Source organism: Cynocephalus volans, chromosome 3, assembly GCF_027409185.1.
Source record: "Cynocephalus volans isolate mCynVol1 chromosome 3, mCynVol1.pri, whole genome shotgun sequence".
Taxonomy (NCBI): domain Eukaryota; kingdom Metazoa; phylum Chordata; class Mammalia; order Dermoptera; family Cynocephalidae; genus Cynocephalus; species Cynocephalus volans.
Genome location: NC_084462.1, coordinates 139,348,351 through 139,375,644, shown reverse-complemented (window position 1 = coordinate 139,375,644; position 27,294 = coordinate 139,348,351). Strand labels below are relative to the sequence as shown.

The 27,294-nt window shown below is 35.6% G+C and overlaps 1 protein-coding gene across 7 annotated transcripts in view; it reads right to left on the bottom strand.

Annotated features, from left to right (window-relative positions):
• Positions 1-1,528: 1,528 nt before the first annotated feature.
• The window catches only part of TMEM260 (transmembrane protein 260), a 57,353-nt gene continuing 31,587 nt past the window's right edge, over positions 1,529-27,294 (bottom strand). For 2 of the 7 annotated variants that reach the window (XM_063090775.1, XM_063090777.1), the window contains exons 8-16: positions 24,615-24,698; positions 23,308-23,422; positions 21,797-21,966; positions 19,802-19,973; positions 16,899-17,047; positions 9,714-9,890; positions 7,836-7,889; positions 6,165-6,255; positions 1,529-2,313 (exon numbers count right to left, since the gene is read on the bottom strand). In XM_063090775.1, coding sequence (XP_062946845.1) covers positions 2,059-2,313; positions 6,165-6,255; positions 7,836-7,889; positions 9,714-9,890; positions 16,899-17,047; positions 19,802-19,973; positions 21,797-21,966; positions 23,308-23,422; positions 24,615-24,698 — 1,267 coding nt within the window. In that variant the 3' untranslated portion in view covers positions 1,529-2,058. Of the gene's footprint in view, positions 2,314-5,098; positions 5,184-6,164; positions 6,256-7,835; positions 7,890-9,713; positions 9,891-16,898; positions 17,048-19,801; positions 19,974-21,796; positions 21,967-23,307; positions 23,423-24,614; positions 24,699-27,294 lie in introns of those variants that run through there. The other 5 variants (XM_063090779.1, XM_063090778.1, XM_063090776.1 and 2 more) reach the window with 5 other exon arrangements.

Here is a 27,294-nt window from a genome sequence, read left to right as displayed (position 1 = left end):
ACTTATCAATGCTTCCTTAAATTTTTACACCACACTGAACTCCAACAGGTTTTTGTTTTAAGGTAAACCAGGTTTTTGGTTCTTCCCTGTGGAGAAGTTACTTTCAAGTCAGTAAAAGTTCTTGGCCCATGATTAAAAGTCTTTGCCAATTAGTACTCAACAACTTCAATTCATTTTTTTCTGGTTCAAGATGAGTAGGAGCCTAATAAGGCTGTGATAAAAGGGCAAAAGGCACTGAGAGCCAAAAGCGGATTAATGAGCTCCTCCATTTATTTGTCTTCCTAACAGCTGAACTGTTACAACTATTGACACTCTTCAAAAGGTTCCGCTCTGAACCCTGTCCAGGCACTGCAGGCTCCAATGGACATCTTCAAATCCAGAGAATGGAGGGGCAAGAGCTTCCCCTGTGTGATGCCAAAACCAACAAAGCCCCATGGATCAGGTAATGAAACTTCAGCTTTTCCCCCTTTGAGATTTATTTACTGGCAGCTGACAAGGGGCAAATTCAGCTCGAATTGTGCAGTCAAGGCCCTGTCAAGCTTTTAGAGGCACCCTTGTCTTGAAGCACCTTCATGACTGGCATTTCGCTCAAAAGCCCTCGGCACTGGTCCTTAACAGCTTATGACATCACAAAGGACACTCCAGACAGATGCCTACATGGCATCCTGCAGCATTTTAAAAGAGAATTAGTGGTTTTAATTATGGTCGTAGTATGAAAGGGAACCATGCAAGCTCCACAGGAGACCTTTGATCAGACCCTTTTGCTAGTACAATGCCACGGAACTGTGACTATTCCTGGTAAGGGGCCTTTTCTTGCTGAATGACTCACCAGTGATCTTTGAATGCAGACAAGCTTCTAGCCCTCCCTCTTCATTAGTGAGCATTTCTATACAGGGGCCTATACAGTGCTTGGAGTCTAGGAGCTATACAATCAGGGGGAAAAGAATCCCTACAGATTCTAGCCTCTACTTAGGAAGTGCTGAAGGACTCTGAGTGACTTTATTCATTAAAACAGGTTGCTATTAATTAGCTGTCATAATAAAATAAAGAACTATTATTTGCATTTCTTACTATGTTCTCTTTAGTAATATGTATAAAAGATGCTTGTAACAGAAATGAATTTATTGAACCACTTCCCCATCTACCCAATCCCCGCCTTTTTCTTTCCTTTTTTCTGCATTTTGGCAGCAGGAGCCTACTAATTATTGGGCCTAGATCTATGAATCCAAATAGAAGTAAAACAAATATAAAATTAAGTAAGCAAATACAAAATCCTTTTTACTTGCCAATCAGTTTCTGCAACTGAAATAAGCAATGTCAAATTAACTTTTCTTTTTAGTGATTTTGGAGAAATATACAAGACAATAAAACCCAAACTTTTTTAAAGTATCACTCGGTGTTTAGCTTGAGTGTGAGATTATGTAACAACTATAGTTACTTTTTAAAAAATGTATTCTAACTTGGAGCATAACAAGATTTATTCTTTTTAAAAACTATTTCACTTTTGGAAAAAAGAAAATGCCTTTATTATTAACATTTTAAGAATTTAACCTTTAAAATTCTGTCGGCCAGTTAGTTCAATTGGTTAGAATGTGGTGTTATAACACCAAAGCCAAGAGTTTGAATCCCCATATCACCAAGCAGCCACCAGAAAAAAAACCAAAAAAACAAAAAAAAACCTTTAAAATTTATCTCAGTAAGGATGGTCCTTAAAAGATTCATGGTTGATACATTAGGTATATGAAAATAAAGTCCGTTCTCTTCTAGAATCTAATAAACACAGTCCAGTCCATTTGGTGAAAGACTGTGGAAGTAGGAGGATTTTATGAAAACTTCTCACTGAAATGCTAATTTGTTAAAATGGGATAAACAGAATTTTGCATAAATAGCACATCTCAGTCACTAAACACCCCATTAAACAGTACTGCTGTACCATGTTACTTATGGCTGGAATGTGACTTAGTTGACAGTTTTTTATACAGTTTCTTAGAGGAAAAACTTTTGGACTTCAGAATTTTGGAAGCTGAATGACAAGCAAGTTTTTCACATTTTGCTGTCTCAGACATTTTTCATATTTCTCAGACTTTGCAGTTCTTTTCTTAGGTGCTTTAGAGCAACTAAAATATCAGCCAGCTGTGGATCATTCTGTGCTTTCTGAGTGTAGAGACGAAAATGTCTGATGGTTTCAGATAACAGGACTTCAGGGTTTGCATCTCTTTCCCGAAGACGCAGCATTCGCTCACAGGCGATGGCATAGTTCTTGTGCCAATTCACTGGGTGTTCCTTTTGTAAATAGACTATCTCCTTATAGAGCTGGAAAACAGCAAAAACATTGGTTTCAGTGTTGTCCCTTGACTTTTTTTCAAAAAGAGAAAACACAGAGGAATTAATAACACGAGAAAAAAAATCCAAGCAGCCTACAGCAAAAATCTAATCGTTGTTAGGCCATGCAGAAAATGCAAGGATGTTCCTGTAATTATTACAGTGGCAGGAGGCAAATATGCTTCATCTAAAACTGCTTCTGAGGTTTTTGGATGTAGCAGAGGTAACCTAAGACACACTGTGTCAGGACAAAATGCTCTTCCTCCAGAAAGATGCTCTGGGAAAGGGATTTAGTTCTAATTCATGGAAAGCCATTTACTCAAAAGGCAGAAAGGCTGAAACTCTAAATTTAGCTATTGGAGAAAAAAAATTGTTTTCTTTAGAAGACTGCATGGAAAAAGAACTTGAAGGAATTTAAATTTTGTTTCACATTATTTACACAAATTTCTCTCTACAAACAGTAATAACAACAAAACAATCCAAAAAAATCTATCATCTAGTAGGCTGGGTATAATAGACTTTAAGAGATCCTTAAAGTGATATATTTAAAAATCTTTACAATATCCTATAATTTACAATTTTGATAGTTAAAACTTTGCCCACAGGAATTCAGAATTTTGTTTTTCAACATTAGAGATAGGATTAATTGGATAGAGTTAAAATGTTTGATATTGAGTTTTCCAGAGGAAACATGTCAAAATTTAGCAAATAAACAAAAAAGCGGACACAAATCTGCAAATTGGAATATTATATTTGCTTATGTGGGAATTTTACAGCCTTCCTGGGGACTGTAAATTTTGAGTGGATTCCTAAGAGTTTGCCAGTAGACTCTCTGAGAGCACAGAACAAGCAGTAATGCCTTCTCCAGGGACAAGTGCTTTTTGAATTAGAACTGTATTCATGACATAGTTTCTTTGAAAGGGACCCAATTATATTATCTGTTCCCCTTCTCCTTACTCCAGAGCAGACAAATGCCCATCTATTTTAAAAAGTATACTCTTGAACAATCCATGTTTGATACATCTTTCGATACTTAGCAAAACTCAGTCTTCAAGCTGCCTTTTAAAGTGACCTTCCCCTTAGTTCTCTTCATTTTACAAAATAGGAAAGTGTCATCATGCACTTTCATATACATCAAAGCTATCAAGTCGGCCTCCTCCCCTTTTATTCTCATGGTAAAATATTCTAAGTTTCTCTACCTTTCCTTACCATCTTTTTTCCTCTCCTGGCTGCTTCTCTTCCTGGGCTCCCTCTGATGAGGGGTGCGTGTAAAGTGAGCAGCAAGCTGCCCAACACAAAATGCGTGCTCAGGATGCTGACTGTTCAAAATCCTACTAAGGTTTTCAAGTTTAAATCAGATGCCAGCACTACAAGGCGCATTTCCCCAACTGCTCGAGAGAGTGAGAGGCTCGCTCGTGACCTGCCTGCTGTCGTCCTCAGCAGGACTCTGAACAACCACACCACCCTCTTCCAGAACCCTCTGTTACTGATGTATCATCAACTTATTTTGGATGATCTATTAAGCCGTATCCTAAGAAGCCCATTATTTCTCATTATGTCGAATTACATTTCCTCTTCTACGGGTGTGTTACAGTGACATTAGTCTTGGCAGACTATTCTATTAATTTGGGACATCTTCAATGTATACAATTTATTCCTAAGGAGTTGGATATTTCCTGTCCCCCCACTACACCTGAACTTACTATTCTGTATAAGCTATTGAGTGGGATAATATAAATAATAACAAAAACATCCTTTACACCTAACAAGAATATTCTTGAAAAACCAGTACTGGCGGTGGATTTGTGTTGATCCATCAAGTAATTGGCCTCATTTGTCTTGCACACACTGTCACACATCTGAAGACATATGTGAAAGAAATACTGATAGTCTGCATTCACTGAAAGGAATAAAGCTTGCTGGTCTAAAGAGATAATAAATTCACAAATCAGCTTCAGTAGTGGCCTAACAACTGACCACAGAAGAGGTCACTGATAAGAATATGGAATACTAGTAAGTCTGATTTCTCCCAAATAAATACTGCTTGTTTTCACAGAATACAGAATATTACAGATGAACAGGATATATGACCAGTATATGAGAGAGAATCTTTAAAAGTTTAAAGCCCATATTCCTTTTTTTTTTTTTTCTTTTAAGAAAAAAAATCAACACCCAGAAAAGTTAACTGACTCACAGTCGACAATTTTGGCAGAGTGGGCCTAAACTCGACTGCCAGACATGTTTTAGACCGCCCTTGCTTTAGTGGGGCGTGTAGGAGGGCTCTCTGCTTTTGCCCCTGCGGTTTCCTCCTTATGGACTGCCTTCCCCTCCCTCTCTTGCGTCCTGCCCCACCATCTGTCTGCCTAGCTTCTTCTGATCTTTCAAGGTGACACTCCAGTGATACCTCCTCCCTCACCACTTACCCCCGGCTCACTCATGTCCAGCTCTCTGTGTTCCTGTATCACCTCTGCATGACTCTCATAGCATTTACAAGAACAAACTGTGAGTGAGGACTGGATCTTCTGTCTCCCTCTCTAGCCTGAACCCTGTTGATAACAGGGAAAAGGCTTGGTTGTTTCCAACACAATAATTTAGCAGTGCTCAATAAATGCTCTGTGAGTGAATAAATAAACAACAAACCAATGACTAAAATTTAGGAGTGGAATTAGTCATACTGATTGGACACCATGCTATTTTGACTTAGCACCATGCCCTGGCTGAGTAGAGCAGAATACCTCAGTTGCACATATAATAGGTCCTAGGCTCTGTTTTTGTTGGTCCTTGCCAGGATATTTGTTTCCTATAGCGCAGGCTACAAGACCTTCTCTGCAGGTGTCTGAAGAGTCCAATGCTATCATTCACTGAAGAGCAGAGACTTGTTAAAATAGTGCTAGAGCAAACCTCTCATCTATGTTCCCATTTCCCATCAGAGAGGACCCATTTGTGCATATGTCTTAGTGTAGCTATGTTTTCGGAAGGCTCATTTGGCCCCTGGGGCCAACAGCTGGAAGACAGAGCTTCTCTCCATGACCCTTTATCTTCACTCGTGAAATCTCAACCAGCCATGGCCCTAACATGTCAACTGTAACCAGGGACATGACTTTTGCATAGAGAGTAATCTATGAGAAATTTTTTATTAAGCCATTATATTAGTTTTTTAGCTGCTGCAACAAACTACCCCAAACATAGTGGCTTAAAACAAGATAAATTTATTATCTTTCACTTCTGGAGATGAGAATAATCAGCAGGATTGTGTTGTATAATCAGCAGGACTGTGTTCCTTCCGGAGGCTCTACAGGAGAATCTGCTTCCTTACCCTTTCCAAATTCCAGAGGCTGCCTGCACTCCTTAACTTGTGGCCCCTTCCTCCATCTTCGAGGACTGCAGTGTAGCATGTTCTAGTTTCTCTCTCCCCCGACCTCTGCTTCTGCATCACATCTCTTTCTCTGATTCTGAGCCTCCTGCCTCCCTCTTATAAAGACCCTTGTGATTACATTGGGCCCACTTGGATAATCCAGGATAATTTCCCATCGCAAGACCCTTAATCAGACCTGCAAAGTCCCCTTTCTCATAAAAGGTAACATATTCATAGGTTCTGGAAATTAGGACATAGACATCTTAGGGTAGAGGGGAGGCAGAGCCTATTCTGTTTACCACATCCATTTACTTTAGGTATTGTGACACAATTAAGTATTTTTCCATATATGCTGCCTTATAATGCTCAAATGAAGCTGGAAACAGAAGAATAAAAACTAATGTGAAACACCCTCTCTCCATCCCAAACAAACACCACCACCCTCCCACCAAATCTATCTCTCTGTTTTATAAAAAGTATAACATACGTTATATGCATGAGTGTAGAGTTGAGCTTTCACATTTGAAGGCATATTAGCAGTTTCTGCCAAGTTAAAGATGAAGAACGGAGTTTTCATCCTGGGGGTGGGGGTGGAAACCTTCATTAAAATCTCATTGTTAATTTCACATTTGGTGCTAATTCTTCTGGACTTTTCCATTGATAAGGAATGTACAAAACTCTTTATTATATTGTTTTAAATTCTCTCATATTCATGGAAGTTTACTCTGAACCAACACCAACTTCTCCTTCCCGCTACCGCCCTCCAAGACATTGCATTCACATTGATTATCAAATCTCTTAGAAAAAAAGCTTATGTTCATTATCACGATTATACATTGTTCATCCTCCAGATGTACATTACTGTTATGCAACAGCAGCCAGGAAGGGGAGACTTGCTGGTCTTGCTAGCACTTTCCTGAAAGTACCCATCGTGGTGGCTCAGGACAAGTGTGACCAGTTCTTCCAAGGTGGCTGCACTATTTGACCACGTGAACTCATCCAGTTTGTATTCAGCATACCAGTTAAATCAATACCTGCCTGAATAATGACCTGCTTTCTTCTTTCATGTGATTTCTTCCCAGCTTTCCCACATTCAATCACAGTGAAGAATGGTGTAAACATACGATATATCTTTGATCAGTTCTTCAAAGCAAGTTATTTGCCCCTATAACTAGACTGGTAAGTTGAAATATGACATTTTCTGAGTTTTTCAAAAGCACTATTGCATAAACTATAGTACATCTATTTTTGTAATCATTATTTTGGAGCTGTGTTCTTGACAATTCTTTAAAAACCTCTTTAAACTTACATAACGCCTTTTTACCATAACTCAGTTTTTAGTGCCCAGACCCTGGCACAGACTGGACATCAATACATTTTTGCTGAAGGAAGCACTCCATCTGTGTAAGGTACTCCTGTGTGTATTGCTTAGGACTTCTACATTAATATTTAGGCCAAGGTTTGCCAGCATCAGCTATTTTGATTATTTTAAAATAATGACAGGAACCAAGAGAAGCAGTAGTATCACTCTGAAACGTTTCATACAGGACAGTATGACCTCTCTTTCAGCACAGGGAAGTACAGCATCTATCACATTAATATTCAAATCTCTTTTAACATGTCTGTTCCATTAGACTGTGGGCTCCGTGAGTAGCTTCACATGTGTAGCTTCACATGTGTAGCTTCACATGTGTAGCTTCAGTGCCTAGTACAGTGCCTGGCCTCTGGTAAGCATTAAACAAGTGCTTAAATAATTAACTGGCACTTTAAAAATGGAGGCAGGGTTGTAATCATCAACTTCTACTCAATTGATTACATTCATTTTCGTTTAGTTGAGCCAGGAAAGCATAGGAGTTAAGTGTTCCATTGTCAGACAGATGTGAACTTTATACTCCATCACTAGTATCTATGTGGCTGTGGACAAGTAACCTCTCTATATCCAATTTGTTCTTTTATAAAATGGGGACAATAATAACTCCTTCATAGGTTATTGTGGGGATAAAATGAGATTATTCATGTATAATGATTAGTATAATGCCTCAAACTAATTTCTCATTGTGTTATTTTTATTATCACCATTCACCCTATTCCCAAAATGTGAACAGTGCCATAGGCTACTTCTCTGCCATAGTAAAAACACAAAATGTAGATTACTCACCTTGCTTGCCACATTTCTTCATTGGCCACAGATTCCCAAGAAGATGGATCAAACCTGTAGTTACAAGAAAACAGTAATATCTTTCCGTCAGCTACATTTATTGCTATGGACATTCAATGCCTGTTTTATAATCTTACAAAGCCATTAAAATAGGCTGGATCTTAAAATACTGACGGTGACCAAACTAATAAACTTATTCTCCTAAAAAAGTTCAATTTTAAGGAATTTTGGGTTCTGGTGAATGTGTTCTTAATCTGCATAATGAGCCCCAGTGCCTCCTAGGAGCAAACATAAGGATTAATAGGAGGAGGCTGGAGGCATTTGGGGAGTCAGCTGTTCCTACGAACTGCTGGATGGCAGTGGGGCAGAAGTGAGGCGCAGGCCACTCCATGGTCACAGCTCAAAGAGCCATGAAGCAAGGAGATACACCCAAAGAGAGGGGACTCCTGGCTTTGGTAAATCGTTGCGGAAGCTATGATGCTGCTCAAAGAACGATGGACAAACCCTTTGCTGATTTTTCTTTCTCTTAATTCAAATTTCTCTTATTATATATCTATTTTGACAGAATAGAGATAATGAGTGATGTTACGTACATGTACTGGTCATGAGCTGTCTAAACAATGTTATTTTCTAACTTTTCCTTACAATGATCACAGAGTGCTTTGATTTTGGCCTAATTATCCATCTATGGCTATTATATAACAATGTGGTCTCTTCATTCATATTGACTCAAAAAACCTGTACAGCATTTTTTCATATGATCTTGCCTGTATTTCTTGAATTATAAGCAATAGGGGGCTGGCTGGTTAGCTCGCTTGGTTAGAGCATGGTACTGATAACACCAAGGTCAAGGGTTGGGATCCCTGTACTGGCCAGCTGCCAAAAAAAAAAAAGCAGTAGGTTTTACATTCTTCAGATGGTGACTCATTTTCCATATGGGAGACAGTATATTCTGTGTAGAAATGCTTAAAAGAGGACTAATAATGCTCTCCACCCCCAAATAACCAGGTTGATGCCAGACAATATGAAAAAAACAGTAACTCAAATACCAGTTTTCCCTACAGAGAAGTTATATGTCATTCTTGAAGAAAGAAAAATATCACTAGTTCATGCATGTGGAAACTATCATGGACAACAGAGTGCCTTCTAAAGCTCTGCTGCAATTAATGACCTTCTTCCACTTTTAGGGTAATGAGATATGGGATGGTGGACAACATAACATTAGAAGACCTGGAAGCAGAAGATGCCATGCATCTGACTATTGTGGTACCCACTTGATAGTTTCCCCAAAGCTCATGTTGAAGTCTGATTCCCAGTGTGGCAGTGTTGGGAACTATTTGAATCATGGAGGGCAAATCCCTCATGAATAGTAATGCCCTCCCTGGGCGGGGGGGGGGGGGGGGGTAGTGAGTTTTTGCTCTGTTAGTTCCCATGAGAGCTGGTTGTTAAAAGGAGCCTGGCACCTCCCCCTGACCTCTCTGGTTTCCCTTACCATGTGATCTTGTACCTGCCAGATGCCTGACACTTTCCACCATGAGTAGGAGAAGCCTGAGGCCCACACCAGATGCAGCTGTCCCAGAATCATGAGCCTAATAAACCCTTTTTTATATAAATTACCCAGTCTCAGGTATTCTGTTATTAGCAACACAAAAACGGACTAACATGCCATTCAACCACAGCCTCCATTTCCCCTGTAACCCCACTGTTCTGTAAACAGGAGCACAAGAAAGACATTTTCTCTTTCTGTATGTTTTATGATACTTTGCGGGGAGCAAATAACAATATTAACAAAAAAAATCAAGCATCTCAAAATGTACTACTCTTTTTAGGCACATAAAACTGCTATCTTCTGCTGAAAAATACAACTGCTATTCATACCTTCCATATTCTTCAGTCCAGTTATAGATATTTCTTGTAAGTTTAATCCATTCCTCAGGATTAAATACAATCTCTGAAGGAACTAATTTGTCACAAGACCCCCATGGCCAAAGTGAATAGTTCTTCTTCCAGGTTGAGTCACCTTCATGAATTCCTATGCAAACAAATGTTTCTTTTCTATTGAAAACAGAAAAATATATGATCTATTTTTAACTTAAAGTTCTAAATATTAAATAAGTACAACTCATGAGAGATCATTTTTGGCTCCTTAAACCTTGGTTATCAATAAACCATTTTCGAACATTTTGGTTTATTTAAATCTTTCCCAAATAGACTGTTTAAAATTTATCTTAGTGTAAAAAAGCTGTTTTTAGAACTTGGGGGAAAGCAAACAGACAGATGAAAAAATCTGCCCATCCATAATTATGAGAAATCATTCGGAGACAAGCACTGTTATAAGGAAAACTGTTGTGGTATTGCCTCACATGTAAACATGTGTTTTCTTTGATACTTCTTTTTATTTTACAGGTAGACATATAAATCTTGTGTCCCTACTTGGAAGTAGTCTTTCCGTCCACAAATTCCCATTACACTTTATTTTTTATTTCTTGTCATTACTGTATTGCACTTATTATTTGCATTTTTAAATTTCCCTGAGTAGCCCAGAAGCCTCCTGAGGATAGGCTTTCTATCCCTGAATTAACTCTGAATCTCACACAGCACGATGAATAATTCACATATAACACATATTTGCTGCATAAAATTTTTAGATTAGAATAACTATTAGGAGCTTCAAATTCTGTAAAAAATTAGTAACAGAAATAGCTTAAACAAGCTTGATTCAGAAAAAATGATAATTGAATAATTGTTTGTTCTATTCCAATTTGTGGTTTATGCCTTAATATGCCTAAGTAGGAAAAATAAGGAGCAAATTGGTGGAAGTTACTTGAAAGTAAAAAACTTCATGAACTTTGAAACAACTTCTGGCTTAGGTTTTAGATTTTTTCCCACCACTTACTACTTCGATGATTTTGGGAAAAGTTCTTAACTACCTTTGTCTAGTCTCCTTATTTGTGAAACAGGCATAAGCTATTTAAAATTAAATGAGATATCTGATATAAAGTACAGTCTTAAAACATAACAGGGCTCTGGCTCTGGGGAAGACGGAGTGAGCACGTCTACCCTGTCTCTCCCACTGCCCACAACTATTAACTCCTGGATGGGATGACAGAGCAGCTACCTGAGGACTCCGAAAAGTAAGTGTTAGAAAGAAGTTGGGGAAGAGGCAAGATTTCAAAGTTCCACCAAATCAGCGGTGAGTTTACCATTCTTCCCCTTCCAGTATTGCCTGGCCTGGACTCAAAGGAAGCTCAGAACTCAGAAGTATGTACCAAATAAGGGCAAAAAGAGCTCTAAGAGAAGCCCTTTTTCTCCAACCCAAGGAGTGGAAAAGGAAACTCCTAAGGTTTGGAGAGAGCGGAGGAAATCCCCTGGATTTCTCTCCCTTCACTCCTTCCCCAGGCGCCAGGCAATACTGTCACAGCAGCACAGTGATGGCAGTAGCAGCTGCGCAGGTGCCCAGAACTCTGAGGAAGAGGAATCCTCCTAACCAGACGGGATGTGGTTCTAAGAGCATGGGGCAAGTCCCCATTGCTTTCTGTCTCTCTCTGTCCTCCTGAAGGTTGGCTCCAGATGCAGACACATTCAAATGAAGTACATGGCAGAAAAGAGAAATTAAAATCCCAGATTTCTGGCCAGAGAACCATGAAGGACAGTCCCAGGGATCTGAAAAGCACTGGGGTGACCACAGAAAGGAAACAGATCAAGAGAGTAATCCCATAAAGTTGTGTATGAACTCCAGGCTTATCCCTGAGCTTAAAGCATACACAAATCTGACCCTAAACAGGGTTTGTGAAATTAACCACAGGGCAGACCACCCACAGGTCCCAGACTGGGTACTACATAGGACACATGGGACTTGATCCACACAGCACTGCAAATCCTTTGAAAACAGAACTGGCAATGGAACTACAGTTCCCAGAACGCAGGCCAGAACTTGTAGCCTGAGATTAACCTGGCCAATGGTCTGCTAAACAAACAAAAATCAACATTCTCCTTAGAATTTAAATAAGACCCAAATATTCAAAATGTCCAGGATACAATCTAAAATTAATCAGCATATGAAGATTGAGAAAAATCTCAACTCACAAGGGAAAAGACAATCAATAGATGTCAATTCCAAGATGACACAGATGCTAGAATTGTCAAAGACTTTTAAACAGTTATTACACATAACCATGCACCAAGAATTAAGGGCAAATACTCTTGAATGATAATTGCAACAAAGAAATAAAAGATGTAAAGAGAAACCAAATGGAAATTACAGACCTAAAAAATACAATGATTGAAATTAAAAACTCACTAGATGGGCTTAATATAAATTTGGAGAGAGAGTATGTCAGGGAACTTGAAGATAGGCCAAGAAAAATTATACAATTTAAATAAAAAGAGAAAAAGATCGAAAAAAATATACAATGTCTCAGGCATCTGTGGGACAGTACAAAAAGGTCTAAATTTGTGTCACTGGAGTCTCAGAAGGAGGAGAGAAAGAATGTAAAACATGAAAAAATATTTTTTTAAAAAAGTCTGGAAAGCTCACAAATTTTGTGAAAGACATAATTTTACATATTCAGGAAATTCAGTGAACCCCAAACAGGTTAAACTCAAATAAATCCATGCCCAGAAACATCATAGCCATACTGCTGAAAACTAAAGACAAATAAAATGTTTGAAATCAGCCAGAGAAAAACAAAACATTTCACCTAGGGGAACAATGACTTGAATGACTGTGGGTTTCTCATCAGAAACGATGCAGTTCAAAAGGATATAAAATAACATTTTTAAAGGGCCAAGGGGGGAAAAAATTATCAAGCCAGAATCCTATATCCACAAATATCCTTCAAAAATGAAGGTGAAATATAGACATTTTCAGACAAAGAAAACTAAGAAAATTCACTGCTAACAGTCCTACTCTAAAAAAAATGCTTACGGAATATCCTCAGAAGCAAAAGAAATAATACAAAAGGGAAACTTGGAATAGCAGAATTGAAGGAAGAACAACAGATCTGGTAAATATCTGGATAAATATTGCAGACTATTTCTTTTCTCTTAAACTCTTTAATGTATGTATGACAACTGAATACAAAAATTATCACATATCTGATATATATGACAACAATCAGAAGTGTGGATATTAAAGGAACTTATATCGCAGTAAGGTTTCTATATTCCACTTAAAGTAGTAAAATATTAATCCTAAACAGACTGTGAAAATTTATGTATGTATACTTTAATCTGAAGAGCAACCACTTAAAAAACAAACTTCACCAAGAGATACAGTAAAAATCTCAATAAAAAATTTTAAATAGAATACTAAAAAAAAAAAAAAAAAAATCAAATAATCCAAAAGAAGGCAAGAAAGGGGAAACAAAATGAAAAACAGCAAACAAATAGGAAGCAAATAATAAAATGGTATACATACATCTAAGCATATCAATATTTACATTAAATGCAAATGGTCTAAATACACCAATTAAAAGACAGGTATTTGGGATAATAAAACAAGACCCAAATACATGCTGTCTATGAGACACCCATTTTAAATATAATATAGATTGTTTAAAGGCACAAGGATGAAAAAAAGATATACCAGGAAAATACTAATCAAATTAAAACCAATCAAAAACCCCAGAAGGATTTATTTTATTTATTTATTTATTTATTAGGTTTCAGGAGTGGTCTGGGCATTGGATTTTCTTTTTTCTTTTTCTTTTTTTTCAATCCCAGGAAGATTTTTTTGTAGATATAGAAATAGGTACAAATTCAATTCAGTGAAAAGAGGATAATCTTTTCAACAAATGGTATGGGACAATTTGACATCTATATGCAAAAATAAGACAAAACCAAAACCAAAACCATAACCATACAATTCTTAGAAGAAACCATGAGAGAATCTTTGTGACCTGGCATTAGGCAGAGTTGTAGATATGACTCCAAAAATATGATCCATAAAAGAAAAAACTGGATTTCATTGAGATAAAAACTTTTGCTCTGCAAAAGATACATGTTAGAGAATAAAAAGGCAAGCTACAAACAGAGAGAAAATATTTACAAATCACATATTTGACAAAGGATTTGTATCTAGATTATATAAAAAAATCTTTCAAAACTCAACAGTAAGAAAACAAGCAACCCAATTCCAACCCTAGGTATAAAAATATATTCACACACAATCCTATACATGAATTTTTATAGCAGCTCTATTTATAAGTGCCCCAAACTGGATACAACCCAAGTGTCCTTCAACAGGTGAATGAAAAATCCATGCAATGGAATACCACTCAACAACAAAAAGAATCAACTATTGATGCATACAACTTGGCTAGATCTTGAAGGCATTATGCTGAATGAAATATGACAATATCAAAAGGCTACATACTTTATGATTCCATTTCTATGATATTCTGGAAAAGGTAAAACTACAGCAATGAAGAATAGATCCGTGGTTGCCAGGGTCAGGGCTGAGGGGACAGTGTGACTACATAGGAGCAGCACAAATGAGTTTTGGGGGTCATGAACTGTTCTGTGTCCTGATTGTTGTGGTGGTTACACAAATGTACACATGTGTTAAAATTCATAGAATTGTATACCAGTTTTAAAAAAAGGTAAATTTTACTGCATATTAAAAATAAAATAATAGGTGCTCAATAAATATTAGCTTCCTTCCTTTCAAAAGTACCCATTTAGAGAGCTTTCATGTGATGATGGTCCAATACTTTGAGCAGGAAAAAATCTCTATTAGTGCCTTTAAATCACTCATGACCTTTGACTTAGAAATTTCACTTCTGATAATCTGTATTAATAATTTTTTTTTCTTTTTACGGCTCATCAGTACAGGGATCTGAACCCTTGATCTTGGTGTTATAACACCAACTCTAACCAGCTGAGTTAACTGGCCAGCCCCATATCCTAATAATTTAAAATTCTACGCTTTCCATAAAAAAAACTACATATACAAAGGCATTTATTGTCGCTCATAATTTTATCATAGTTAAAAATTAGGTATCATATTAGCACATACTACTAGTTCTATTTACCTACTATTATTAAATTATAGTACACATATCTACTAAAACTATTTACAAAGAGTTTGTAAAAACATAAGAAAGTGGTTTTATAATATTGAACAAAAAAACCCCAGGATTCTATTTTACATTATGCTTTCATTTGTGAAGTATGCATTTCTGATATATGAGGGTACTTAAAAAAGTTTGTGGTTAAAATACAATTGAAAGATAATATGAATCTCCCCAAGAACTTTTTGAAGTACTCTCCTACTGGTTTCTGACTGATAAGACCCTATTTTTTCCAGTTTTTAAAGAATAATTTCTTATTCTGTAATAAACATGTATTACTTTTTAAATTAAAAACTTTAATTTAAAAACTGACACTAATAATCAATATTTACCCTGAGACCCTCATTAGTCAAAAATACTAGCAAAACTTTATAAGCCAGAGTATTCATCACCATGTTATATTACAACAGCAAAAGTCTAGAAATGACAAAAATTTCCCAAAAATAGAATATCTGTTGAATTATTGTACATCTTATGAGAATACTATATAGCCAAAAAATGATGGCAGTAAAGACATTTTATTGGTTACATGGAGAAATGCTCATGATGTGATGTTAGGTGAAAAAAATTGGACAGAAAATGAGATATTATCCCAGCTACGTAAAATACAGTATGTGTATGTGTATGTATAAATAAATAACTTAAAAATTAATGCAATCTAAAAGTTTATCAAAATGTTAACAGAGGTTGTCCTCGAAGGACAGATGAAACTGATTATACTTTTCTGTATTGTTCAGAGTTTCCCCAAGGAGCATATGGTATTTCCATAATATTGTTTTCTGAACATTTTAGACACCCAATATTTCTTAAAGAAACGCTGAATGAATGACCCCAGGCAGAATTAATGGCTTCTTCATCCCAGAACACTTGGCTTATATTGCCTGTGAAATCATCCATTCAGTAAACACATACAGAGCATTTACTGTCTGACACTTTACAAGCATTGCTATATAGAACCTATCGTATCACGGCTAGTTGTATTCACATTTATGTATATATAAAACTAGACTGTGTAGTCTACTAGAATTTGGAAGTGAGTTTCATCCATCTTTTCATTGCTAGGGCCTAATACAAGCAATATAACACAGTAGACATTCAGTAAATGTTTGTGGGGTTAAATTTTAAAAAAAAATCACAAAAATGCCAATTTAGAGATGTTAATGGTTCTTATTTTATTCCAGAATTGAATAATTAAATGTTACTCTCACAGCAAATTTATACCCATTACCTTTATATTACTCTATGAACCACAGTAAACTTTAGGCTCTGAACACCAAAAATACATTATTATGATTTTAGCAAGGGATAATTTAACTTTGAAATTTACATAGACTTTCTGAAGTTCTCTTTATAAGAAAAAAGAAACCATGAAATGAGTTTTTCTTCTTCAAGCGCTGGACAATCCCAAGCATTTCATGGACAGGAGAAATGCTCAACACTATACCACTGAAGGAGTTATTTATTCTTGACCTTAACTACAAATGATTTTATGTTCTCAAGTACAGAAGTCACAATTCTCATATTTTGTCTTAGCATAAACTGTAGGTGTTTTTCTTATTTATAAAAATGTCTCGTCCTTTACAAAAAAATCCTTAAGTTATTTTTATATAGTGATTATTCCTGAAAATATCTTCTTTACACTTAAAAGGAGGCCGTGGTGTTGATCAGGGAGAAACTATAATTGCTTGCAATCCACCTGCAATGATTTCAAGTAGGCAGGCACATCTCCATTTTCTCTGAATTGTGCTAAGATCTTATTTGCTATTCTTGCTAATCTGTCTTTATTTTTCCTTTATCCAGAACAATAACATTTATTTCTGCCTGGCCTCATTTATGCACAGATATTCAATTTAATTACAAAGATAATCTCACTGGTAGCAGGGAAAGAGGTATAGAAAATTAGTCTTTCGGATGAGGCACTGCTGCTACAATAACAATTTTAGAAAAGCTTAAGATTTTAGAAAAGCTATTAAATGAAAAGAATGCTTACTGTTTATTTATTTCAAGAAAATGATAAAGATTAAATGTGACCACTCCACTAGGTAATATTACTTCCACAGGATTCCACCGGTTCCCAGGAAAGTTGACACCTGGCAAATGCTTTGCCATCTTGGGTAAATACCACTCATAAGTCATCATCTGCCAGAAAAATCATATATGATGTCATACTTCTAATATATTTCTTTAAAAGAATCAAGTTTATCAAGTACAATGAAAAGGTTCTAAAATGTGAATGTACTCATTAAATACATACATAATTGAAGACTACATATGAACACAACTGAGGTATGTGGCACTTGATTACACTTTTAATGACTTAAACCTTGGATTTTATGTCTTAAGACATGACTATCAATAGCAGCATCAATACCCAGTTTCATTTTACCTCCATGCATTTGACTGATCGAGCCCCATTCTTACAGTTAGAGGATGTATAATCAACTTTCAGAACCAAAGTATCTCTTCCCTACGAGGCCCTCCCCAGTCTCCACAGCCAGAATGACATGCTCCTATAGCACTTCATACCTACCTCTATTATAGCTCGAGGCCTATTCCTCACTAGACTGTGAGCTCCTAGAGGGAAGGGACTGTATCTTTTCATCTTTGTGCCTCTGCACCTAGCACATGCCTGGCATAGAACAGTTCTCAAATTACATTTGCTGAAGCTGAATTTTTTTTGATGGTCAAAGTAGACAACCGTGACAAAATATAGAAATATATCATTACTCTATTTTTTCATTCATTTTTTAAAAAACAAGTATTGCTCTCCTATAATGAATAAGATATAATCCCTGTCTTTGAGAAGCTCAATCATAATATAGGCCTCAAAGCTAAAAACTCTGGCTAAAGTTATCTGAATTTACTAGTAGCCCCTAATTAATTACATATCCTTACATGTTCTTTTGATTTAAATAATTATTAGAAAAAAACATTTTTCTTAATTCTATACGCAATGTATATTTAATTCTATATTTTCATATGTACAGATTCCCTCTTTTTAAAGAAAAGACTCCTATTTACCCTTTCAAAGTTTGTTACAGTTTGCATGTCATCATTTGAGCAACAGTGTTTATGTTTTACTTACCTTATATAAGTCATTTAACTAGCAAATGACAAATGAATTTTAATCTAAGTGTATGTACATTTGTAAATACTTAAAAAATACTTATTGAATTAGATTTTATTGCCCAGTAGTTTTAGTTCTTGGGGGACATTGGTTAAATACTCACTGTGTGCTATAATCTTAATGTTCCTCATTTAATTTTCATAACAACCTTACTATTACAGAATAATTGTATCAGATACTGTTCATTGCCCACTCAACAGCTAATCCATTCTTCTTTTTCACTAATCCTAATTTTGATCAGGTAGCTCGGGGCAGCAATGTGCTCAGGTCAAATCACTTGCCTTTGCTAGTGAGCAGTTTAAGAGTGAGCATGTGAGCCAGTATTGGTCAGTGGGGCCTGAGTAGAGGTCTGCTGGGGGATTCTAGGGCACGTATTACTCCTAAGAAATAGAGAAAGAGAGGGTGGGATGCCCTAGAAGAAGCACCTTACTTTGTTTTAGGACATGATGTTTGGAACCGGGCATTCATCTTGTGACTATAAAGAAAAAGTCAAGAGAACTGCACAAAAACTGCCCCAGAACATTGACATCATTGAAGTGCTTGTATTATCAATCCTAAAATTTCCCATTTCCAAACTATTTGTCATGTGGGATAAAAACTCAACAGTTCAAGCTACTCTTAGTCAGAAATTCTGTTTCTTGCATTCAAAAGCATCCTAACTTATATGACGATGATTTCCATTTTATAAATGAGAAAACAGAGTTGTGAGAGGAAAAATCATTAGCATCATGTCACACATACAGGAAGTGACAGAACAAGGACTTGAATTTAGGTCAAATTCACTTTGAAATCCATGCTTTTCAACATGGATTTCAAGCTGACATCCTAAACAGTATTTAAAATCATAGTGTGGAAACATGTTATTAACAAACAACCTAGCTTTTGTCAAAAACTAGACTGAAGATCAAATTAATCAATCTGTGTCCATGATATAAATGCAAGCTGCTTATAAAAATATGTGTAATTTGCAAATTTCTCTATATTTGCAAATTTGTTTATTCAGTTTTCTCCCAAAATTTATTATTCATTAATTCAACAAAATTTAAGTATTGTGCCTAATAATTTGCTTAGTGGAATTAATCAAACTATTCTTTCAAGAATAAGAATTTTTGTTTTCCTGATGATTGCTCTAAAAACACGAGAGATGATTTCTTCATTTTTAAGTATTTACAGTTTCAATAACAAATCGCAATTTAAACATAATTCTTTAATTCCAGAAAATTGCTTCAATAGCCCTCAAAATTTTCACAAGTCCTCTCCTAACATATTTTTGTCAGAGGATCAACAAAGTGTATACAATAATTCTGGCAGAATCGTGGTTAATAACTTGTTTTGAGTGACATGTTTACTTACTCATGGTATGATTTATTTTATATTCAACTTAATTTATTTTAATCCCTGGACTAGTGGGCAGTATTAATTTGAATGGTTAAGGTGGGTGAATGTAAGAAAACAATTTAAAAATAAATTTACAATACAATAAGCATTTTCATGGTTTGTCATGTGAACTAGAGACCTAGAATATTATGTGAATCTGACATGAAACACATTAACTCTTAAAACATTCAGTTTAAATGAGAAAGAAGCAATTTAATAAACAAAATAATGTGATATCTATTAATAAACAAAAGAATGTGATATATATTCTACCAAAGAGTGATCATAAAAACTGTACCTGTTCATTGTTTAAAAAAAAAAAGTAGTTTTTTTCAAAAACATATGTTTAAATGATTGCTATATTCTAAGTATATTTTTCAGATACTTACTTCCTGATCCACTAATGAAATATCTGGCCTCAACCCCTCACAGTAATGCATGTAACGGAGAGAATTTCCTGGCAAATCTCCTCTGAGTAAGATAATTGCATCATGAGGCATAGAGGCTAGAAGGTTCTTTGCAAACTTATCAATCACATAGTTGGTCCTTTGGTCACAAATGCTAAATAAAAGGATCAAAAAAATTAAAATAGCAACACTTTGTTACAGTTTTAATAAGACTGGGCTTATATTCTATGCCATTCCTTTCCCACCATACAATCAATATTTAGTGCTTCAAAGTATTCTAATTTATACGCTCTAAGGGAAATCATATATTTGAAAATTTTTTTTATCATCCAATAAAGGAGAAGGAGCTAATTACGTAATTAAAAAAATCAGTCTACTGCTTTACTTCTGGAATTTCTAATCATTTCCATAAAGAGGGAATCAAGAATAAGTCTTTCTATTCCCTCAAAGCAATTCGACTTTATTTTTAAAAAGTAAGGTTTCTGATTCCACTTGGAATTTAAGGTAATTTCATGTTAATTCCATTTACTCAAAGGAACTTTCAGAAATGCAAAAGGAAATCTGCCAAAAGTGTGACATAAATTTGTATGTCATTTGTATGACTCTCTTGCATACAGAAGTTGATCCTTTCTACTACTACCCTGAACCACTGGCTTCCTGTATTCCTCACTCCCTTGGAGGCTGAGAAATCAGTAGGGAATGAAACCAATGAGAAGGAAGGAAAGGAATAGTTTAAGTTGTTTACTTCTCTCCAGGCATTATTTTCTATTGCCAACAACAGCAGTGCAGCTCTTTTCAAGAATGAAGTGGACTTTCTAACTTCGAAGAAAAACTGGCATGAATTCTGAGAGCTTTCCATGAAGAAGGAAAAAGACAAGAGAATAAAAGCATCAAAAACTGGAACAAGGAATGTCCCTCCTGTTATTTTCAGGTCCATTACATTTGATGGATCTGAGAAACACACCTAAAGTTGAATTACTGGGTCAGTATTACAGAACAAATAAACACTTCTAGGAACAGAATATTATCCCTGCCTTCTTAATCAATGCAACATTACTGTTTCCTACTTTTATTCCCTACTTTGCAGGGTGACGACTCACATTTTGACATCCAGCAAAATTGCTATCAAATAGCATTTCCCTGGGGTAAACAAAAAAAAATCAAAACAAGATAAAACCACCTGGCCTGTGCAAGCATCCCTGGTGTTGAACCTGAACTGCCCTAATGACCCAAGCCAAAAGACTGGGATAAAAAGAGGTTGGGAAATACACTGTGCACTTGGCGAACCCTTCTAAAGCTGGCACTGGGGTTGTATTTGGGATGTGCAACCCCATCCCTCAAGGACTCCTGGTGATACAGCCTTCCTAACAGGCTCTACTCCAATATTACACAGAACACTGGCTTTTAAAATTAAGTTGAAAGAGGAAATTTAATCTTTTAAAATAATACCAATCAAATTTCACTTTAACAAAACTCCAGGGGACTCCCTCCTCCATTTCTATAACGTATACTTGATACTGCTAAGAATAAATGATCTATCATCTAAGACTTGGTATTATAACACCAAGACCAAGGGTTCGGATCCCCTTACAGGCCAGCCACCAAAAAAAAAAAAACAAAAAACCCCCCCAAATTTCTTTACACTCTAAGTGCTGTTTTAGATCACGGAATTTCACATGTACTCCAGATTTTACAAAGTATCTCTAGGGTTCTTTAGAGGAAAATATACAAATAGTCTACCTGCACCATCTGAACCCTTGTTTGCAAAGGCCTGAAACCCCACATTACCCATGCTGAGATTCTGGTTCAGGAGTTGCAACAACCCCAAACGTTTAAGAATTATTGCATTCAACCAAAGCTGTCTCACTCTGAGTCTTCAAAACTAGTGGAAATTAAAAATGAAATAAAATCCTACAATCTAAATATCTGAATGTCTCTGGCTTGAGTGCTACTTTTCATAAAAATAATCATGGTTACCTGTAATTAGAATATATCTGGTAAACTACAAAAAGGCTTGCTGAAAGCCATTCCAGACACCGAAGCCCATTGCTGTTTAGCACTCGGTTACTCTCAGACACAAGTGCAGCCAAACCGATACCAGCGAGGACGGCCACCACTGCATTGCTCTGCATCCAGAATCGTTCCACCTGTGAAAGAGATATGCAAACAATACATCCAACTGACAAGTTTATGCAATCAATCAGGTACTTACATATTTTAAAAATATCTTGCATACACCTAGTTGCTTATTCCTGCCATCATTCAGGTCTTATTAACTGACTTCTCCAGTCCAACCCCAGGTCACTTTATGTTTCAATTTTCAAACATTCCTCCGTTCCAGTTTGACATGTGCATCTCCCTTTTTGTATCCACATAGTCATTTAAATACTCCGACCTTCATCTTGAACTTCAGCAATATGTAGGGTGGAGGAGGTAGATAAATGCTTTTGCTTTACTCCTGATATTTCCTTCCATGTGGAGAAGATCCATCAGTATAACACTCCTAGCCTTTCTCTACCTCTCACTTCTTTCTTTCTTCCTGTAGGATTGTAGGGACTGATCTGATTGGGGAGTTGGGAGCTGGGACTGGGCCCACATAGTCCTCCCTTTTGCTCGGGCTTTCTCTTGGAAATGAGCTACCCACAGGAAGCACTTGTTCCAGCTGCAGAGTATGTTGCTGTGGAACTAGTGGGATGGGGAGGCCTGCTCTGTGCAGCACTGCCTGTGAGTAGTGAGTGCATCTGTCCATTCTGGGATGCACTATGAGGAAGCCCCCTTGCCCACATACATAAGTCACATTCTCCAAACTCAGCATTATCAGTAATAAAGGTGATATCCCCTCACTGCTCCTCCCCCCACCCCTGCCTTACCGGTTTATCTTGTTTCTCAGTTGACTCAGAACTCTGGTGATCAGGTAGGGTATTATTTATTATGCTTCTTGAATAAACACACAAAGACCAGTTGGTTTCAGCTATCAAAAAAGAGCTATCTACATTTACAGAGTTTCTATTATAAGAAGAAATACCCTAATCTCAGAGATGGCTACTAGAGAAAACAGAAACATGGTTGCTCTTTTGCACAGGCCTGGGAACGGTGAGGTGAGAAGGAAGAGAATGTGTTGGTAAGAGCCCCCATTTACAGCCCATATTTCCTTTGCAATTTTTTAAAAAATTCCAGGAGAAATGCAGTTTTACCCATATTTGCAAACAAATACACACACACACAAACACACACACACAATGACTAACTTAACTCTACCTTACATTTATTTTTCTATTTAACTACTCTGTTAACTACTCATTGCATTTTTTTTTCTAAAAAGAGGACTTATCCTTAATGGCTCAATAATTTAACTGTTGATTTATAAAAATGTATATACAATTTTAACTATTCCTGAAATAATTTGCTCTTCTACAAGATTCATGAAAGAAAAATTTGTACAATTTTATGAACTTTCTGGTCAAAGGATATATCTGAGTAAAACTTACCACACCCATGAAAAGTGGTTTGGAAATATCTAAATTTGCCCTCCAAGCAAAGAACAATGAATAAATGCAAAACATTCCAGTGAAAAGCCATACTAATGATGGATTCTGTTTGTCTCTACAAAAAAATAATAAAAATATGTCCAAAATTATTTATATGCATGAATATCAATAATAATATTATATAGCTTTAAACTATAGAAAAAATATTTGGAAATATAAAAATTTACTGTTTTAACTACAAACAAAGAAAGGTCTCAGTTTTAAAAATCTGAGTTGGAACAGATAACCAAAATGTAATAATAAACTTGAATGACATATTACAGACAACTTAACTTGGAACTATGTAGCAAAAGATATAAAGTTAAAATTAAAAGAATAAATACAAACTATTAATCTTGTTAAATTTAAAAAGTAATCAAACATGCAAAATAAAAGAACATTTTCATATTCTGAATAATAAAGATTTTAAAATGACAGATCTCAATGTTGGTGAGAATGCAGTAGTATGAGAATGCATGCTAGTACAATCTTTGAAGAAAGTTAATTTGATAATATTTCTATAAAGAGCCTTAAAAATATTCACAGTCATTGACTCAGGTATTTGACATGAAGGCATAAATCTTTAAGCAATAATCAGAAATGTGGATAAAGATTAATCCATAAAAATGCTTCGGTATTACTTATAATAGTGGAAACCAATCTAAAGATCCTCAAATAGGAGAACATTCAAATTAATTCTCGTATGGTCATAGAATGGAATATTATATAGACATTTAAATGAATTTAGGTATTTTTTATGGTATGGGAAAAAGCTAACAATATTATGTTAGGTGTTAAGCAAACAAAACTATAGAAATATGTACATATATACATTTACCTACAAATACATACAACAAACTAGAAAGTAAATTAATAAAAAATTAATGGAGGTTAATAGTGCTGTAGTTTTTAGGGATTCTTTTACCATCAGAGGAATTTAAATAGTTGTTTGCTTCTTTTGCAAATCAATAATAATTGGCTATGGGCAGAGTTAGGGATCAAACCAGAAGTTTAAAACATGTCAAGTCAAATGGCTTGCCTAGATTGTAATATACTGCTTAATTTTTTGAAATTATTGATTTATAATCAGAAGAAAAAAATGCACTAGCAAGAAAGCAATACACATTTGCCTTCATAGAAGTGGTTAGGGGAGTCACTTATTTGGAATAAAAAATAATACTGACGACGTTCTACAATGACATATCAAACACATTAATTCAATTCATGAACATGGGAAAAATAACAGGAAAAGAAATTATATTACTTACCTTCTTGCTAAACATATATTTGCCCAAACTGCAAGGGCCTGAATGTTGAATGAGAGTTCAGTCCTCATATTTGTTACTTGAGAACTGTAAAAAACAACCTAACTTATTGTTGGCGGAAAAATATTTAGTTAATTCCAAATAAAACATTCTTTGTAGAATACATTTGATTATGCACTGACCAATTTTAAGAGTGGGTGTCAGGTTCTAAAATTATTTTGTCGTCTTTTAAATTCAGGAGAAAAAGTACTGCAGAAAGAGTTAACAATTCTAAGATGTTTTCCAGTTGTAACTTTTGGTCACCAATTTATATAATTTGGGATAGGATGGGATTAATTCTTCTGCATTTTTTGATATAGGTATACTGTATAGGATGTGCCTGATTGGTTTGATAAGAAGTTATTTGAAATGGGTTTCTCAGCTTTCTTCTGTTGGCAATGTAGACATGGCCTCCAGTGATTTAGCAATTGAAAACAAAATTAACTCAAATAGTTTTCTGGAGATCCAATCATGAAGAGAATAAGGCCAAGAGAAGTGATTTCCAACCATTCCTTTCTAGATTACCTTCTTCCTTAAAAGGCTTCCTTGTTTTCTATATTATTTAATTAGAAAAGTGTTTAAGCTATCTCAGAGAAATGTATTCTTTTTTCCCTATAATCAAATTATTCCATTAACTAATATGCATTTATCAGGTGTTCTCTGAATTCTAAAATAATTTCAGGTCAATCAGTCCTAATCTGAAAATCCAAAACCCAAAATGCTCTGAAATCTGAAATTTTTGGAGGCCTGACCTGATGCCAAAAGTGAAAAATTCCACACCTGACACATTATTTTTCCACAGTATTAACAGTATGTCATATTTTTTTACTGTTAAGGACTTATGTGTGAATAAGTGTAAGAAAATGACTGCTTATCAGTAGCATATAAATTCAGTCAGGAAAGATGGTGATGCCAAACAACCACAGATTGTCCACATGGGTGGCTGCGATAGTGACACCTTTGCTTTATGATAGTTCGATGTACACAAACTTTATTTCATGCATAAAAATATTAAAAATATTGTATAAAATTACCTGCAGGCTATGTGTATAAGGTATATATGAAACATAAATAAATTACATGTTTAGACTTGGGTCCCACTCCCAAGATATCTCATTGTGTATATGCAAATATTCTAAAATCCAAAAAATCCAAAACCTGAAATACTTCTGATCCCAAGCATTTCAGATAAGGGATATTCAACCTGTACTGTTCCAGCAATCTTTGACTTTTAAAAAAGCAACTATTCTATACACCATCTCAAAGAACGTTCTTCTCCCTAGTGGCAATTTTACTGGAGAAAATGTGATGCCATAATTATGGAAACCACACAATGTGTATTTTACTAATGGAGATTCATCTATTATGAGAAGATATCCTTACTCATTTGCCAATACACTTGAAAAATTGATTCCAGCATGGGGCCCATTTCAAACCATTCTTCAAAAGGAATGAAGTCAGTCGCAAAATTAATTCTTGGAGATGTGTTGCTTAAATGTAAGCTCTAAAAGATGGTCACTGCCTAAGGTTAGATTCAATAATTTCCTTGTACAGGATTGCAATTTAGAGATATGCACGGGGAAAGAATTTAATTTGCTTGACTGGAAAAGGGTAGATGATTAGGTTCCATCATTTTGATGGATTTTCTCATAAGTTAATTATGAGTTGCCTTTCTCAACACTTCTGTCCACCCGAAACAATTAAAGACTGGAAATTCTCTCACTCAGAGAGTGCCAGGATTATGCCTCTGTTCCATGTGATGACTTGGTTCAAATCAATAGTTTAAGTGTGAGTGGTCACTGTCAAGTCTTTTTTCTGGGTTATTTTCATGTAAAAAGGCCTTTAAGTTCCCTAATAGATGACTTTTATGTGCAACTAATAAAAGTTAGATGTATGGTCTAAGATTACTCTTGAGACTTCTGTGGAGTTCATGTGGGATTTGTTAAGGCAAAATATACCAGTAATCCTGAATGCTATAACAACTTCTGCAGGTAGGTAGAAAAGAGCAGGCAGTGAGTCTTTCTGCATGTAGTAAAGCAGAATAAAGTGAAAACTCAGAGATCTTGATAAGGTTGTCTTTATCTTTAAAAGGAAACTGAGCTTCTTGCTACCTTCTCCCCAACAGAAAAGAAAAAGGAGCAACAAAAGTTTGTTGGACAATATTTAAAATCAATTGTGAGAACTATTAAAATGTTATATAAGAATAACTGATGGCAGGAAAATATTTTCAAGATAGAGTATAAAGTGAAAGATAGCAGGCCAATAAAATAGTATGTATATTATAATCTCATTTTTTAAAACAAACAAAAATAAAAAAATATCAGAAGAATATAGACAAAAACATTAACAGATTAATAATAGCAGTTATCTCTGCATGTTGGAATTATAGGTAATTTTAATTTTCTTATTTTTGCTTACCTTTACTTTCTAAATTTTCTACAATGATTATATATCTTTTGTGGAGTAGGACAAAACATAGTTTAAAAAGAAAGGAAAGGTTCCGGTCAAGATGGCAGAATAGATGGTCCCCAGCATCACTCTCTCCCACAAATCAATTGATTTACAAGTATGAAAAAGCAACAGCAGCCATGCTGGGGCCGCTAGAGCTCAGGAGAAGAGGAAGAGAGACCTATGGAGTGCATGA